This window comes from Bubalus kerabau, chromosome 6 (assembly GCF_029407905.1).
Source record: "Bubalus kerabau isolate K-KA32 ecotype Philippines breed swamp buffalo chromosome 6, PCC_UOA_SB_1v2, whole genome shotgun sequence".
Lineage (NCBI taxonomy): Eukaryota > Metazoa > Chordata > Mammalia > Artiodactyla > Bovidae > Bubalus > Bubalus kerabau.
Genome location: NC_073629.1, coordinates 113,503,200 through 113,516,086, shown reverse-complemented (window position 1 = coordinate 113,516,086; position 12,887 = coordinate 113,503,200). Strand labels below are relative to the sequence as shown.

Genomic DNA, 12,887 nt, shown 5'->3' with positions numbered 1-12,887 from the left:
TTTTCAAGTGAGTCAGCCCTTCACATCAAGTGGCCACAGTATTGGAGTTTCAGCTTCAACATCAGTCCTTCCAACGAATATTCAGGACTGATCTCCTTTAGGATGGACTGGTTGGATCTCCTTGAAGTCCAAGAGACTCTCAAGAGTCTTCTGCAACACCACAGTTCAAAAGCATCAATTCTTCAGTGCTCAGCTTTCTTCATAGTCCAACTCTCACATCCTTACATGACTACTGGAAAAACCATATCCTCGACTGGATGGACCTCTGTCGGCAGAGTAATAATGTCTCTGCTTGTTAGTATGCTGTCTAGGTTGGCCGTAGCTTTCCTTCCAAGGAGTACGCATCTTTTCACTTCACTGCAGTCACCATCTGCAGTGATTCTGGAGCCCCCAAAATAAAGTCTGCCACTGTTTCCCCATCTATTTATTCCCCTGTGACCAGCCCCCAGTGAAATCCTGGGATGCTGAGTCCCTAACAAGCACCCCTGGTAGACGGCATTTCACGCATGTTGTCACAACTCAGCGAGGGATGAATTCAGCTCGTGCTGTGTGCCTCCGAGGGGAGGGGCTCCTGGAAGCTGCTGCCTGGTCTCTCCTGGACTTCACCCCAGGCATCCTTTCCTTTTGCTGACTATACTCTGTGTCCTTTCAACCACAGTGAATCACAGCGATATGACTCCACGCTGAGTCCTGGGAATTTTCCCGGAGACTCAGTTAACCTACACATGATCTTGGGGACCCATGTTGTTGTTCTTTAGTCACTAAGCCATGTCCAGTTCCTTTGAGACCCCATGGACTATAGCCCACCAGGTTCCTCTGCCCATGGGATTTCCCAGGCAAGAATACTGGAGTGGGTTGCCATTTCCTTCTCCAGGGGATCTTCCTGACCCAGGGATCAAGTCCAAGCCCTTTAACGTCTCCTGCATTGGCAGGTGGATTCTTTACCACTGAGCCACCCGGGAAGCATTGGGGACCCGTGACAGTCTGTAATCTATCTTTTGCTTTGAAGTTTTGGGGATCTTTTCTTAGAATCCAGTATTGTGAGACTTTTCAACACTGCATATGCCTCAGGCTATGTTGGAATATGGTGGGCCGTTTTTAGTCTGGAAACTGGTGCTGTTCAGTCCTGAGGACCTTTCTTGAATTATTTCTTTAATGAAATTTCTCACCGTTTCCGTGTTTTCTCTGACTGACTGATTATGTTGGTACTGGATCTCCTGGACTGGTCTTCTAATTGTTAAAAACCTCTTCTCTCCTATTTTCCTTCCTTTTATCCTTTTGTTCTACCTTCTGGGAGTTTTCCTCAATTTTATCTTTCCATCCTTCCTTTGAGTTTTTATTTTAAAAATTTCTGAAAAAAATTCTGCTATAATGTTTTATTTCTTCTTACCAATCTCCTTCCACTCCCTCCCTCCTCCTCCTTTTTCTTCACTTTTATTTTGTTCTCTGAATGTTCCTTGAATAGCATTCTGTTCTGGTTTCACGGCCCAGTTTCTTGTAAACCATCATAATTTATTTCCTCAAAGTTTGTCTTTTTGCTTATTTCTGCCTTGAGTCTTCTCCTATTACAGGCTTCCCTCCAATGACTGGGGGTCCTTGGGTCCCCACAGTGACAGCGGGGACTGTCCAGCAAGGCTTCTCCACGGGGTGGTCTCATGGGCTGATTCATGGGGAACCTCTTCATGGCAGTGTCTTTAGATTTTTGTTCCTGGGTTGGTCATCTTCCTGACTGCAGGTAGTGGGCCTGGCTGGCAGCATCCCAAGCTGGGCAAGGATAAAGGCTGGTGTCTCAGCATTCAGAAATATCTGTTATCGAGTCCTCTGTATTTGGTAGATTCCTCCGCCCTCACCATGCCCGGGGTCTCCTGGTCCCTTACCTCCTCAAATTTTAGGTTTTCTGCCTAATGTGTGAGGGGAAGCCACTGGCTGTGTGGAATGGATGGGGATCGTGTGGGTCTAAGTCTTTAAAAAGATTTTTATCCAATCCTGCTGTTTATAACCCCAGCTTCACCCTCACTCCAGGCACCCCGATGCTATCAATTCCTCTGCCCTTTGTGGTTCTGTGGTGTGAGTCAGGCCTCTCAGCTTTTCCTATGATACATTTAAAATTTAGCTGTTTTGGTTCCTATGGCATGATTATCATGATCCATCGCTTTTCAGAATTGTGTTGCCCTCATTTTCTTTCCTGTTTTCTTTGTCTGAGTTTTGCCTTTAGGAAGGGAAAAGACAATCCTGTGTGTGTTCAGCTACCCTCTTGAGCTGAAGTCTCACTCAAGGGAAATCGTGGGGGTTCCCTGCTCTCAGAAAGCCCATCGGCCTTATCAGCAGCGGTAAATGTGCCACGGCATGAGTCTTACCCGCAACTGGAATGCCCGAACTCTTCCAAATCTGCTGCTGTTAGGCTGTGTCTCCTTCCCTCTGACCATATGGGTTTCCTTCACATCTACTTGTAGGACTGTGTGGCTTCCCTGGGATGTGAGGTCTTGCCGGCTCAGAATTGGTATTAAAGTGAAAGCTGCTCAGTCGTGTCTGACTCTTTTTGACCCCATGGACTATACAGTCCATGGAATTCTCCAGGCCAGAATACTGGAGTGGGTAGCCTTTCCCTTCTCCAGGGAATCTTCCCAACCCAGGGACTGAACCCAGGTCTCTGTCATTGCAGGTGGATTCTTTACCAGCTAAACCACAAGGGAAGCCTAAGAATACTGGAGTGGGTAGCCCATCCCTTCTCTAGCGGATCTTCCTGACCCAGGAATTGAACCAGGGTGTCCTGCATTTCAGGCAGATTCTTTACCAACTGAGCTATCAGGGAAGTCCCAATTAGTATTATTAATACTAATATGAGTGTTAGCAGGTTCAGTAAGTGGCCCACTTGTTCCCACACCTAGTTAAAGAGAATCTTGTTGGTTTCTTCCCCTTGTCCCTCTCCATCTCATCTATTAGTAGGTATGGGCAGGTCTACCTCCAGAACCTGTAGATCACAGGCTTCCCTGGTAGCTCAGACAGTGAAGAATGGGCCTGCAATGTAGGAGACCCAGGTTCTATTCCTGGATTGGGAAGATCCTCTGGAGAAGGAATGACTACCAACTCCAGTATTCTTGCCTGGAGAATCCCATGGACAGATGCAGGCCACAGTCCACGGGGTGGACATGACTGAGTGACTGAGCACACTTCCAGAACATTCCCAGTCTGTCCATTTTTCCCCATCTCAAGCCACCACCACTTCTTGCCTGGCTACCGTCACAGCCCTTTAATTGATCTCTGCATGTCTGCCTGCCTCCTGCCATCACTTATTCTCAGCACAGCAGCCAGAGTTCATTTTAAAGGCAGATCACACCATGCTCCTGCTTAAAACTTCTTTAACGCCTGCAATGCGGGAGACTTGTGTTTGATCCCTGGGTCAGAAAGATGCCCTGGAGTAGGACATGGCAACCCACTCCAGTATTCTTGCCTCAAGAATCCCCGTGGATGGAAGAGCCTGGCAGGCTACATTCCATGGGGTTGCAAAGAGTCAGATACGACTGAGAGACTAAGCACTCAGTAGTGGCTCGTTGCACTTAGAGAGCATCCTGGGTCACCAAGGCCCCGTGACTGGTGCCCAATCTCTGCAGCACCTGTGCTCCAGCCTCCCCGCCCCTTACACTTTGAACTTGCTCACTCCTTGAAACCTCTGCCCAAGGGCCTCTGCCCCTGGTTTTTGCATAGCCAATATCTTCTTGATGCTCAACTGTCAACTCCAACGGCATTTTGTCATTTCCTCCATGACTGGCATGTCCTCCTATTTAAGTTCCCAGACGAGAGTTTATCACTCCCTGATGCCTTCCTGGTTTGTGTACTCGTTTCTTTCTCTCCCTGACCCTTCCTTGGATGTAACCTCCCTCGGGGCTAAGAGCACACCTGGCTAGCTCAGCTACACACCCCCAGCACTCCGCAGGTTGTAGCTGCTCAGTGAGTGAGAACATTATGATTTCCTTACATGGCAGCTGGCCTTTCCTACATGTGGGAGACCTTGATGCCAAAGCTACTAAGGAACGTGGTGACCAGAACAAGGCAAGGAAGCTCCAACACCTGCAGTCAGAGAGTTCCGCCAAGAGGGCGGCACTTTACAATAATCACCGCGATTGGAATCTGACTGTGTGTCGGGACTGCTAAGGACACGCCTCATCCCACCCGCCCTCACAGCAGCCCTATAGGAATCCACTTTACAGACGTGAACATGGAGGCTTGGAGTAGTTCAGTCACTCGCTCAGGGTCACACCTACTGGCCGCGGACGTGAATGTGGTTTACCCAGAGCCCCTTGTCCCTGAGACACACTGCCTCGCCAGTACCCGCTGCAAAGAAGCCACCGAAACACACAGCCACGTGAACTGTGTTCTTTCACTGACCTCACAGTCGTTCATTCACGCGTGCACTCAGTATGTGTTTATTGATCACATATTCTGTGCCAAGCACTGTTCTAGACTTTGGGAATTTAGCAGTGGACAAAGACCGCCCACCCCGACCTCCTGGGCCCTGTGGAGCCACATTGATGGTGGAGGGGTCAGGAATGTATAAGTGACATTGCAAGTGCTCAATTGGCAATCACTGAGCACGCACCGACCGGAAACCCGGTCCTGTGCGAGAACTTGTGGATTCCAGGGTGAGTGAGGGGAAGACCCCACTCTTTGGGGGAGGGGACTTGTGAACAGGTAATTGTGTTCTGACATGACAGGTGCCATGACAGAGGATGAGCCAAGCCCCATCGACACTGAGGGAAGACAGGACAGGCTGGTGAGGCCCCAGACAGCTGGCTGGCAAGCCCTGGGCATCTGTGCTTCTCTTTTAAGGGCTCAGAGACCCACACCACAGTAGTTCATTCTGGACTCCAGCTGGGTTTTCTCAGGGCCACTGGTCTCCAGCTCAGCTCTATCCCCCCTCCAAGATCTCATGGCACCTCCCCAGTGTCCACAACCCACAAAAGGGTACACTCACCCCCCAGACAGTAAACCCGTCCGTGCTCCCCAGCCCCCAGGAGAACATCTCCAACTCTTACTCTGCATTCAAGGCCCTGCACACATCTGGGACCCCATGCCCCACTGCTCTTCCCTCCAGGGCCACAGCAAGTGACATTTGATTTCCCTAACATCCTGCTGCATTCCTTGCACATGCCATTCTCTGAGTCCAAGTGCCCTCCCCTACCACATACTTGAACTCCTATTCAGCCTTCAAACCCCAGACAGAGCCACCTCTGTGGTGGGAGGCATCCCCACACCACCTTTCAACAGAGCTAATCAGTCCTCCTCCAGGGCTAAGCTCACATCTGACACACGTTGTAATACATGCTGACGTCAGCTTTCCCTCCTAACCTACAGATTCTTGGAGGGAGGGCTAAACTCAGGGCTGGCCCACAGGAGATGTTCAAAAGAAAAATGTCCATTGAATTAACTGACAAGAATTCCCAGTGCTTCTCAGAATCCTGACAGGCGTTTCTTTCAATTCAGAAACCTCAAGCAAGCGGGCACTCTCTGACAATCTCCTTACTCATCTGAGGCTTCCGTTTCCTCTTATCAAAGTTGGGTCCACCCCTTTCAGTTCTAAGTCAGTCTCCATGACAGTGAAGAGGAACTTAGAGTTCTAAGCTGATCTCTCACGAGTCCTCCGTGCTCACACCTTCAGTAAGTCCCTGGTTCTCCTGCCCAGTTGGCAGTGGACGGATCAGTCCTGCCCCTGCCCTGGCACCCCAACTCTGTGAGTATGACAGCCACCACACTCCAGCGTTTAGGGGCTTCCTTTCCTGCGCTGTCCTCCTCACTGCTCCCTGCCTCCGTCAGAGCTGCCTTGGAGGGATAATTATACCATGATGATGGTGCTCATGCTCAGCTGCTTCAGTCATATCCGACTCTTTTCAACCCCATGGACTGTAACCTGCCAGGCTCCTGTGTCCATGGGATTCTCCAGGCAAGAATACCGGAGTGGACTGCCATGTTCTCCTCCAGGGGATGGTGGTAACAGTCAATTTTATTGAGCATCTGCTAGACGCTCGGCACTGTGTGCTTTGATGTTTACTTAAGACTCATGGCCGCCCTACAGGATGCTACTGTACCCATTTGACAGAATAGTAAACTGAGGACACTGCTCTGTCTCTACTCCAGGAGGAGCTTCTACCATGACCACAGTGTCATGGGCACACTGTAGTTCTTGGCAATTTCAATCAGCTATCTCTCCACCAGGATTTGGGGTGGGCCCTCCACACTCCGTTTGTGCAGTAGCCCATTATTCATAGTTTCAATCTGGTTGGTCCTAGATAACCCGCACATTCCTTGCTAGAGAGGGCTCTAGATCAAGCTCACAAGCAGCTGACCTGAGACTTCAGGCTGGGCTTCTGACATCTCCCTACTCTATCTACCTGCTTCTCCGGGCTATATCCTACCTCCTGCACAGGGCTGGTCCCCAGACTTCCATCCCCTTGCCGCCCTGAGAGCATCCTTTGGACTTTGGTGCCTCAGCCCAGGTGGGACTCAGGAGCAGGTTTCAGGACAGGGCAGACGCATATGGGGCAACCCCCGTCCCCTGGCCTCTGCCTGGACACTTTGCTGTGGGGCCAGCGCAGCTGTTAGGCACAGGGAGGTACTCTCGCATGCATTAGCTCGTCTACTCGTGACAAGCCTATGAGACATTACTATTATTCCCATTTCACAGATGAGAAAATGGAGGCACAGAGCGGTTAAGCCACTAGGCCAACATGATACAGCAAGGAAGTAGTGGAGCCAGATCCGAACCTGGGCAGTCTAGCCTCAGAGCCTATGCAAGTTCTTATCCTCTGTCCTACTGTTCCCAGCAGAGCGTCTGGCATCAAGTTTTTGCTGAACATACAATCTCCCATGGAGGTCCAACTCTAGGGTTTCTTGGGGGCAATGGGAGGAATCTGCAGGGCTTGGCTATCAGGCCAAATATCTGCCCTGTGAATACTCAGCTCAGGCCAGTGTTCTCAGCAGGGCGAAGCTGTGGCTTGTGTCCCCTAGAGACCCGTGTGGGACATGCCGTGACCTGCTCCCGTCTGCCATCTCTGCTGGCGAGAGCTTCAGGGCAGGTGGTGCTGACCCAGGACAATCTCTCAAGATCACTTCAGCTCAGGGCTAAATAGCAGAGGTCAGACAGCGTGGAGCCCACGCTCTGAACAGGCACCTGCTTCGCAAGGCTAGTGAGGCTGGATTTCCCCACTTTTTCAACTCTGGACATCAGTCATGGTCTCCAACTAGAACCTGTCTCCAGAATATTCTATCTATCCCACAAGCCAGGCCTCTAGCAGAACCAGATGAGAATTCCCTGCTTCCAGACATCAAGAAAAGGGTTTTCATGTAACCACATGTATACAATGACTATATGTATGTGCATATGTGCATAACTACAACAAGAGTTTAATGAAAAAATATTTACCTTTACTCTTTGCAAGGGCTTCCCTGGTGGCTCAGACGGTAAAGAATCCGCCTGCAATGTGGGAGACCTGAGTTCAATCCCTGGGTTGGGAAGATCCCCTGGAGAAGGAAACGGCTACCCACTCCAGTATTTTTGCCTGGAGAAACCTCATGGGCAGATGAGCCTGGTGGGGTACGGCCCATGGGGTCTCAAAGAGTCGGACATGACTGAGCAACTAAGCACAATTACTCTTCACAAAACTCCTGTGATGTTTTCTGCTTTCTTCTCTGTTCTTTCTCTTCTCACACCACTTTATTAACAACAAAAGATCCTGATCATGTCTGGGATTCCTTTTCAGAAAAAGGCATACCTTTATAAGTATGTTCCAAGTATTGCATGGGACATACTTATACTAAAATTTTTCATTGTTTATCTGAAATTCAAGTTTAACTGGGTATCCTGTATTTTTATTTGCTAAATCTGGCATCCCTAGTTATATGCTGCTAAACAGATTTTGAATCCCTGAAGGATAAAAAAACACTGCTTATGGACCAGAGGGACTTTGTCTTCAGGGGTTTGAAAACCTGAACTGGAACACAAAATGTTGTGTTAGGGTGGAAATTTATTTAAGGGATGAGTCTGTGGCGCTTAGTACTGTCTCGGGGAATCTGTCAGCCTTGTGAGGATAAACCAATATCAAGTGAGGAAATGGGGCTCAGAAAGTATCATGCTGTGATGATACATGGGCTCCCCCCCATTGTACAGATGGAGAAACTGAGGCTTGGAGCTGCCCCCTCCCCGGCAGGCAGGGCTCTGAGCCCAGGCAATGATGTCAGGCCCATATCAGCATTTTCCACCACTCTGCTCTGTTGCCCCCCAAAATTCAGTTTCCCTTCAGGGATCCTGCCCCCAAGAGCCTCTCTCTAGTCTTTCTCTTTCCCTGAGCTTGCCACCTGCTGGCTCTCACTTTCCATCCGCACTGACAAGGCTGAAACTCCAACTCTGCCCCCCAAATTGCCTCCTCCCCCCAGTTATTCTCCATCCATCACCTGTGGCTTCCAGCACTCAGTAATAGCCAAAATCATCCTACTGACATACTTACTGGCCACTCAGTGCAATGGGATGTAAATTCCACATGGGCAGAGTCTTTGATTGTTCTGCTTGCCCAGGATCCCCAGTGCTTGGCCCACAGCAGCTTCTCCATTAGCCTTTGGTATGGGAATATTTTCCATTTTACTGATGAGACTATTTGAAATGCAAAGCCTCGGTTGCCCAGAGTTGACTCCTATGTGCTAGGCTTTCCTAAGGAGCCTTACATGTGGATTAGTTCATGGGGACCTTATCATCCCCATTTTACAGATGAGGAAACTGAGGCCCAGGAAGGTTAAGGGTCATGTGCAAGGTCACACAGGTGCTAAGTGGCAGAGCTGGGAATGTCCAGTCTGAATTTAGAGCCTGTGACATTAATGCCAGGATGAATTGTGTCTGTGCTAACCTAGGGATGTGCTACCCTGATTTGATAAACAAGGCCTGAACCAAGCACAAGCATGACCACGCACATCAGCCCACCTCCTAGCAGGAAGAGCATGTACGTATACGGAACTGCCACCCAGGGCCAAGCGTAAGCTCATTTCCCCAGAGTGGGAGGAAGCAGGTGGAGCATCTGGGGCAAGCCTCAAGGTGTAGGGGGCACAGGAGGGGAGCTTGAGAACTGGAGGTGCACCACAGGCAGGGCGGGGGCTGGGAGGTACCCCAGCAGAGGGTGGAAGGCTCCTGGCAAGACTGGCTTTCCCGACAGCCTGCTCCACATAGCCGGTGGCCACAGGAAGCATATCTGCAGAATGAGGATTTTACAGACGCGAGGGCCTTACTTTTCTTGTGGGTGTAGAACTTGTCCTCAGAGCTGTCCTTGGACTTCTTAATGATCAGTTTCCCAGACTCGACATCGACTTTGAGCTGCAGTTTCTGAGGAATCCCCAGAGATTCTGCCTTCACCTGTGGAAAGAAGGAAGAGGAGGGAAGGGGAAGAAGAGGCGCTGGTCATCCCTTCTCGGTGCTTTCTCAGCGCGTCCACGAGCCCCTCGTCCATGTGACCGGGCGGCCCTTGGCCATGTGTCCCTCCCGTGTGGGACCTCTGGCTTCTATGTCTGAGCCTCCTTTGCCCCAGAGGGAGTTTTCGCTGGCAGCTCCTGAGAACTGCTAAAATGTGGAAGGAGCCCAGCTTCTCTGCTGTGTGCACATCAGTTGTTCTGCCAAAGGGTTTGGTGGAGGAGACGGATGAGCTACTAGAAGATGCTTTATTCGCTGTTTAATCCGACAACACTCAGAAATCTGATGAGTCACTTCCTTCCACAGAGGATTTTAGTAATAGATTGAAGCTCCCAGGCCTTGTTACAACCAATATATGAACTTTTACTGATAACAATTAGGAAGAAGACAATTGTCTAGGCACTCAGAATATGGACATGTATCTTCTTTTTTCCCTTTCAACTATAAGCAGTATCTCTTGGCTCTGTACATTTTGTTTTTATTTTATTATTATTATTTTTGCCATGAGGTATGTGGATCTGGGTTTCCCTAGTAGCTCAGACAGTAAAGAATCTGCCTGCAATGCAGGAGATCTGGGTTCGATCCCTGGGTTGGGAAGATCCCCTGGAGAAGGGAATGGCAACCCACTTCAGTATTCTTGCCTGGAGAATCCCATGGATGGAGGAGCCTGGAGGGCTTCCAGTCCATGGGGTCCCAAAGAGTCTGACAGCACTAAGCAGACATGTGTACACACACATGTGGAATCTTAGCTCCCCAACCAGAGGTGGAAGCCTCACCCCCTGTAGTATAAGCACAGAATCTTAACCACTGGACCACCAGGGAAGTCCCGGCAATACATCTCAGAAGGACGTGGGGGTGGGCATCCAATCCTGTTTTCGAATGTGGAACCAGTGCAGGCCGAGACGCTCCACAATGTCGGGGGAATACAATAAAAGCAAATTTCTGGGCCTGGAGAATCTAACTCAGTCACTTCCAAGGAAATCATAGGAATCCCTTCTCTCCCGCTAACCCCCACCTTGAGGCACTATTTTGCAGCCTATTCAAGGGGCCGCCTGTTTGATGACACTCACTGCCCCCACTTGGAGAAGGATGAAGTTTTGGTGTCTTGGGTCAATGAGAAGCTCTTCCCATGGGATCCTCCCCATGAAGAAGGCTCCACAGAATCACCGAGACACCTATCCTAACATTTCTTCATCTTTCCAGGGAGTCGGTTCTCCTGACTTCCAATCTCAGTCAGCCATAGGGCTTCCTGCTGAGCCCAGAGTCCTCCTTCCACTGGGACCAGAAGGCCGGCCAAACCCCGTGGAGCACAGGTCCATGGACACAAACCTCAAAGGTGACTGGTGGGATGAGTGATCGCCGGTGGGGAGACTCCGGACCCTCGTGCAGCAAGGCCTTGACCTGTGGGCGGAAACGCATGAGGCTTCAGGTTGGGAGGCAATGAGAAGCCAGCTCGGGCTGGGACAGGGTCACAGGGACACCTGGGCATTCTCCGAGGGAAGAGGGGACCACAGAGAAGCCCAGGGAAGCGGCAGGACTCCCCCCAACACACACCTTATCTTCAATAGAGGACAGGAGACTTGTCAGTTGGCTGAGCTTGGCCACCATGTTGATGGGACTGGCCTCGCCAGGTACCTGGGACGCGAGAAAAAGAGCAGGTAAGGACGGGCTGCTCAGGGCCAGCTGTGAGAGGCGTCAGGCTGAGCCTAAAAACACACTTTCAGAGCATCTCTGGGCTGAGGGACAGGCTAGGGGAGGAACTTCTGGGGTCAGAGGTTACGAGGTCATGCCAAACGTGTTCCCAAATGGCTGGACTGTACATCCTTGCTGAAGCGGGTACTGTCAGATGAGCCTGCATGTTTTTGTTAAAGAGGCAGCAACCATTTGGAACCTTTCACCAAAATGAGTTGAACCAGGAAACAAAAGCAGGATTAGCCTGAAATTATTTTTAGGTTCCAATTTTAAGCTTCATCCTGATTTCCTCACCAACAACTCCACAAGCAGGATTACCGTCCCTCTTTGCAGGTAAGGAAATCAGGGACATGATATGTACAGTCATCTCAGAATTATCATGACCTAAAAGCATGCCTTCTTTCCCTCTTCCCTCGAAATCTGCTGCTCTCCCAGGGCTTCTCACCGCCTCTATTCGGTTGCAGAAACAAAACTCAAGGTCTGTCCTGGATCACAACATTTCCACCCTCCTACGTGTACTGCATTTATTGGCACCGCTGCTGGACTTCCAAAACACAGCCAGGCTCTGCTCCAAACCCCCTCACCCGCCACCAGGAGAAAACAATGATCCAAACTCTTCAGGACTTGGTGTGACCACCTCCTGAGCCCCAGCCACACCCCTCCTACCTTCTGATCTGCCCATGGCCTGGAGCCACACTTCCTGAGGAATCCTAGAAACATACATGTCACCAGGGGAGCCCACTTCCTTGCCATTCAGGTCTCAGAGTCACAAAGAGGTCTTCCCTGACCACCCGCGCCAGATGTCTCTGCTAGATCACCATCATATTGATTGTCTATTTGTTTGTTGTCTGTTTCTCCTGCTAGCACATAACCTCCGTGAGGACTGGGGCCAGGAGAACTGTCCAGTGCTGTGACCTGGGGGCTTGGCCTGAGAAGATGCTCAGTGAAGTTGTTCAATGTGTGCATGAGGCTCAGAGAGCTGACATTACATGTCCCAAGTCACACAGCTAGTAAAGGCACGGCAGGATGTGAAACCATGTCTTCTTGGCATGAAGTCCACAGTCTCGAGCATTTACTCACAGAAAAAATCTTTACAAAGCTTCGATTCTGTACCAGACACAGTGCCAAGGTGCTGGAGGTATAGAGTTGAAAGGAAACCATCCCCACCCTCCAGAAGGATGAGAAAACCAGACTGGACTATTCCGAACACTAAGCAGGGTAGAATGAGGGTGATCACCAACTAGGTGCTGCCCCGTTACCACCACCCACCCCCCAATAAGTCAGCCAGGTCACACAGACTTCTGACCCCAATTTCCCATGGAGAGGAAAATGGCTACCCACTCCAGTATTCTTGTCCGGAGAATCCCATGGACAGAGGAGCCTGGCGGGTTATAGTCCCTAGGGTCACAAAGAATCAGACACGACTGAGCAACTAACACTTTCACTTTTTTCCATTTACCACTTTATCTTTAAAAACTATTGTTATTTATTTATTTGGCTGCACCAGGTATTACTTGCGGTACGTGGGATCTTTAGTTGCAGCCCGAGGGATATTTTAGTGGCAGCATGAGAACGCTTAGTTGTGGCAGGCGGGACCTAGTTCCCTGACCAGGGATTGACATTGGGAATAGGACTGCAGAGTCTTAGCCACTGACTACCAGGGAAGTCCCCCACCAGCGACTTCAGTACATTCCTTCTGCCATCACTGATCGCCATCGTTTCTAACCACCAGCAGCTCGGCCACTATAAC

The 12,887-nt window shown here is 50.2% G+C and overlaps 1 protein-coding gene across 2 annotated transcripts in view; it reads right to left on the bottom strand.

Moving 5' to 3' along the window:
* INPP5D (inositol polyphosphate-5-phosphatase D) overlaps positions 1 to 12,887 on the bottom strand; it is a 136,428-nt gene that overhangs the window by 45,013 nt on the left and 78,528 nt on the right. For both annotated transcript variants that reach the window (XM_055586490.1, XM_055586491.1), the window contains exons 7-9: positions 11,000 to 11,080; positions 10,775 to 10,846; positions 9,268 to 9,391 (exon numbers count right to left, since the gene is read on the bottom strand). In XM_055586490.1, coding sequence (XP_055442465.1) covers positions 9,268 to 9,391; positions 10,775 to 10,846; positions 11,000 to 11,080 — 277 coding nt within the window. The remainder of the gene's footprint in view (positions 1 to 9,267; positions 9,392 to 10,774; positions 10,847 to 10,999; positions 11,081 to 12,887) is intronic.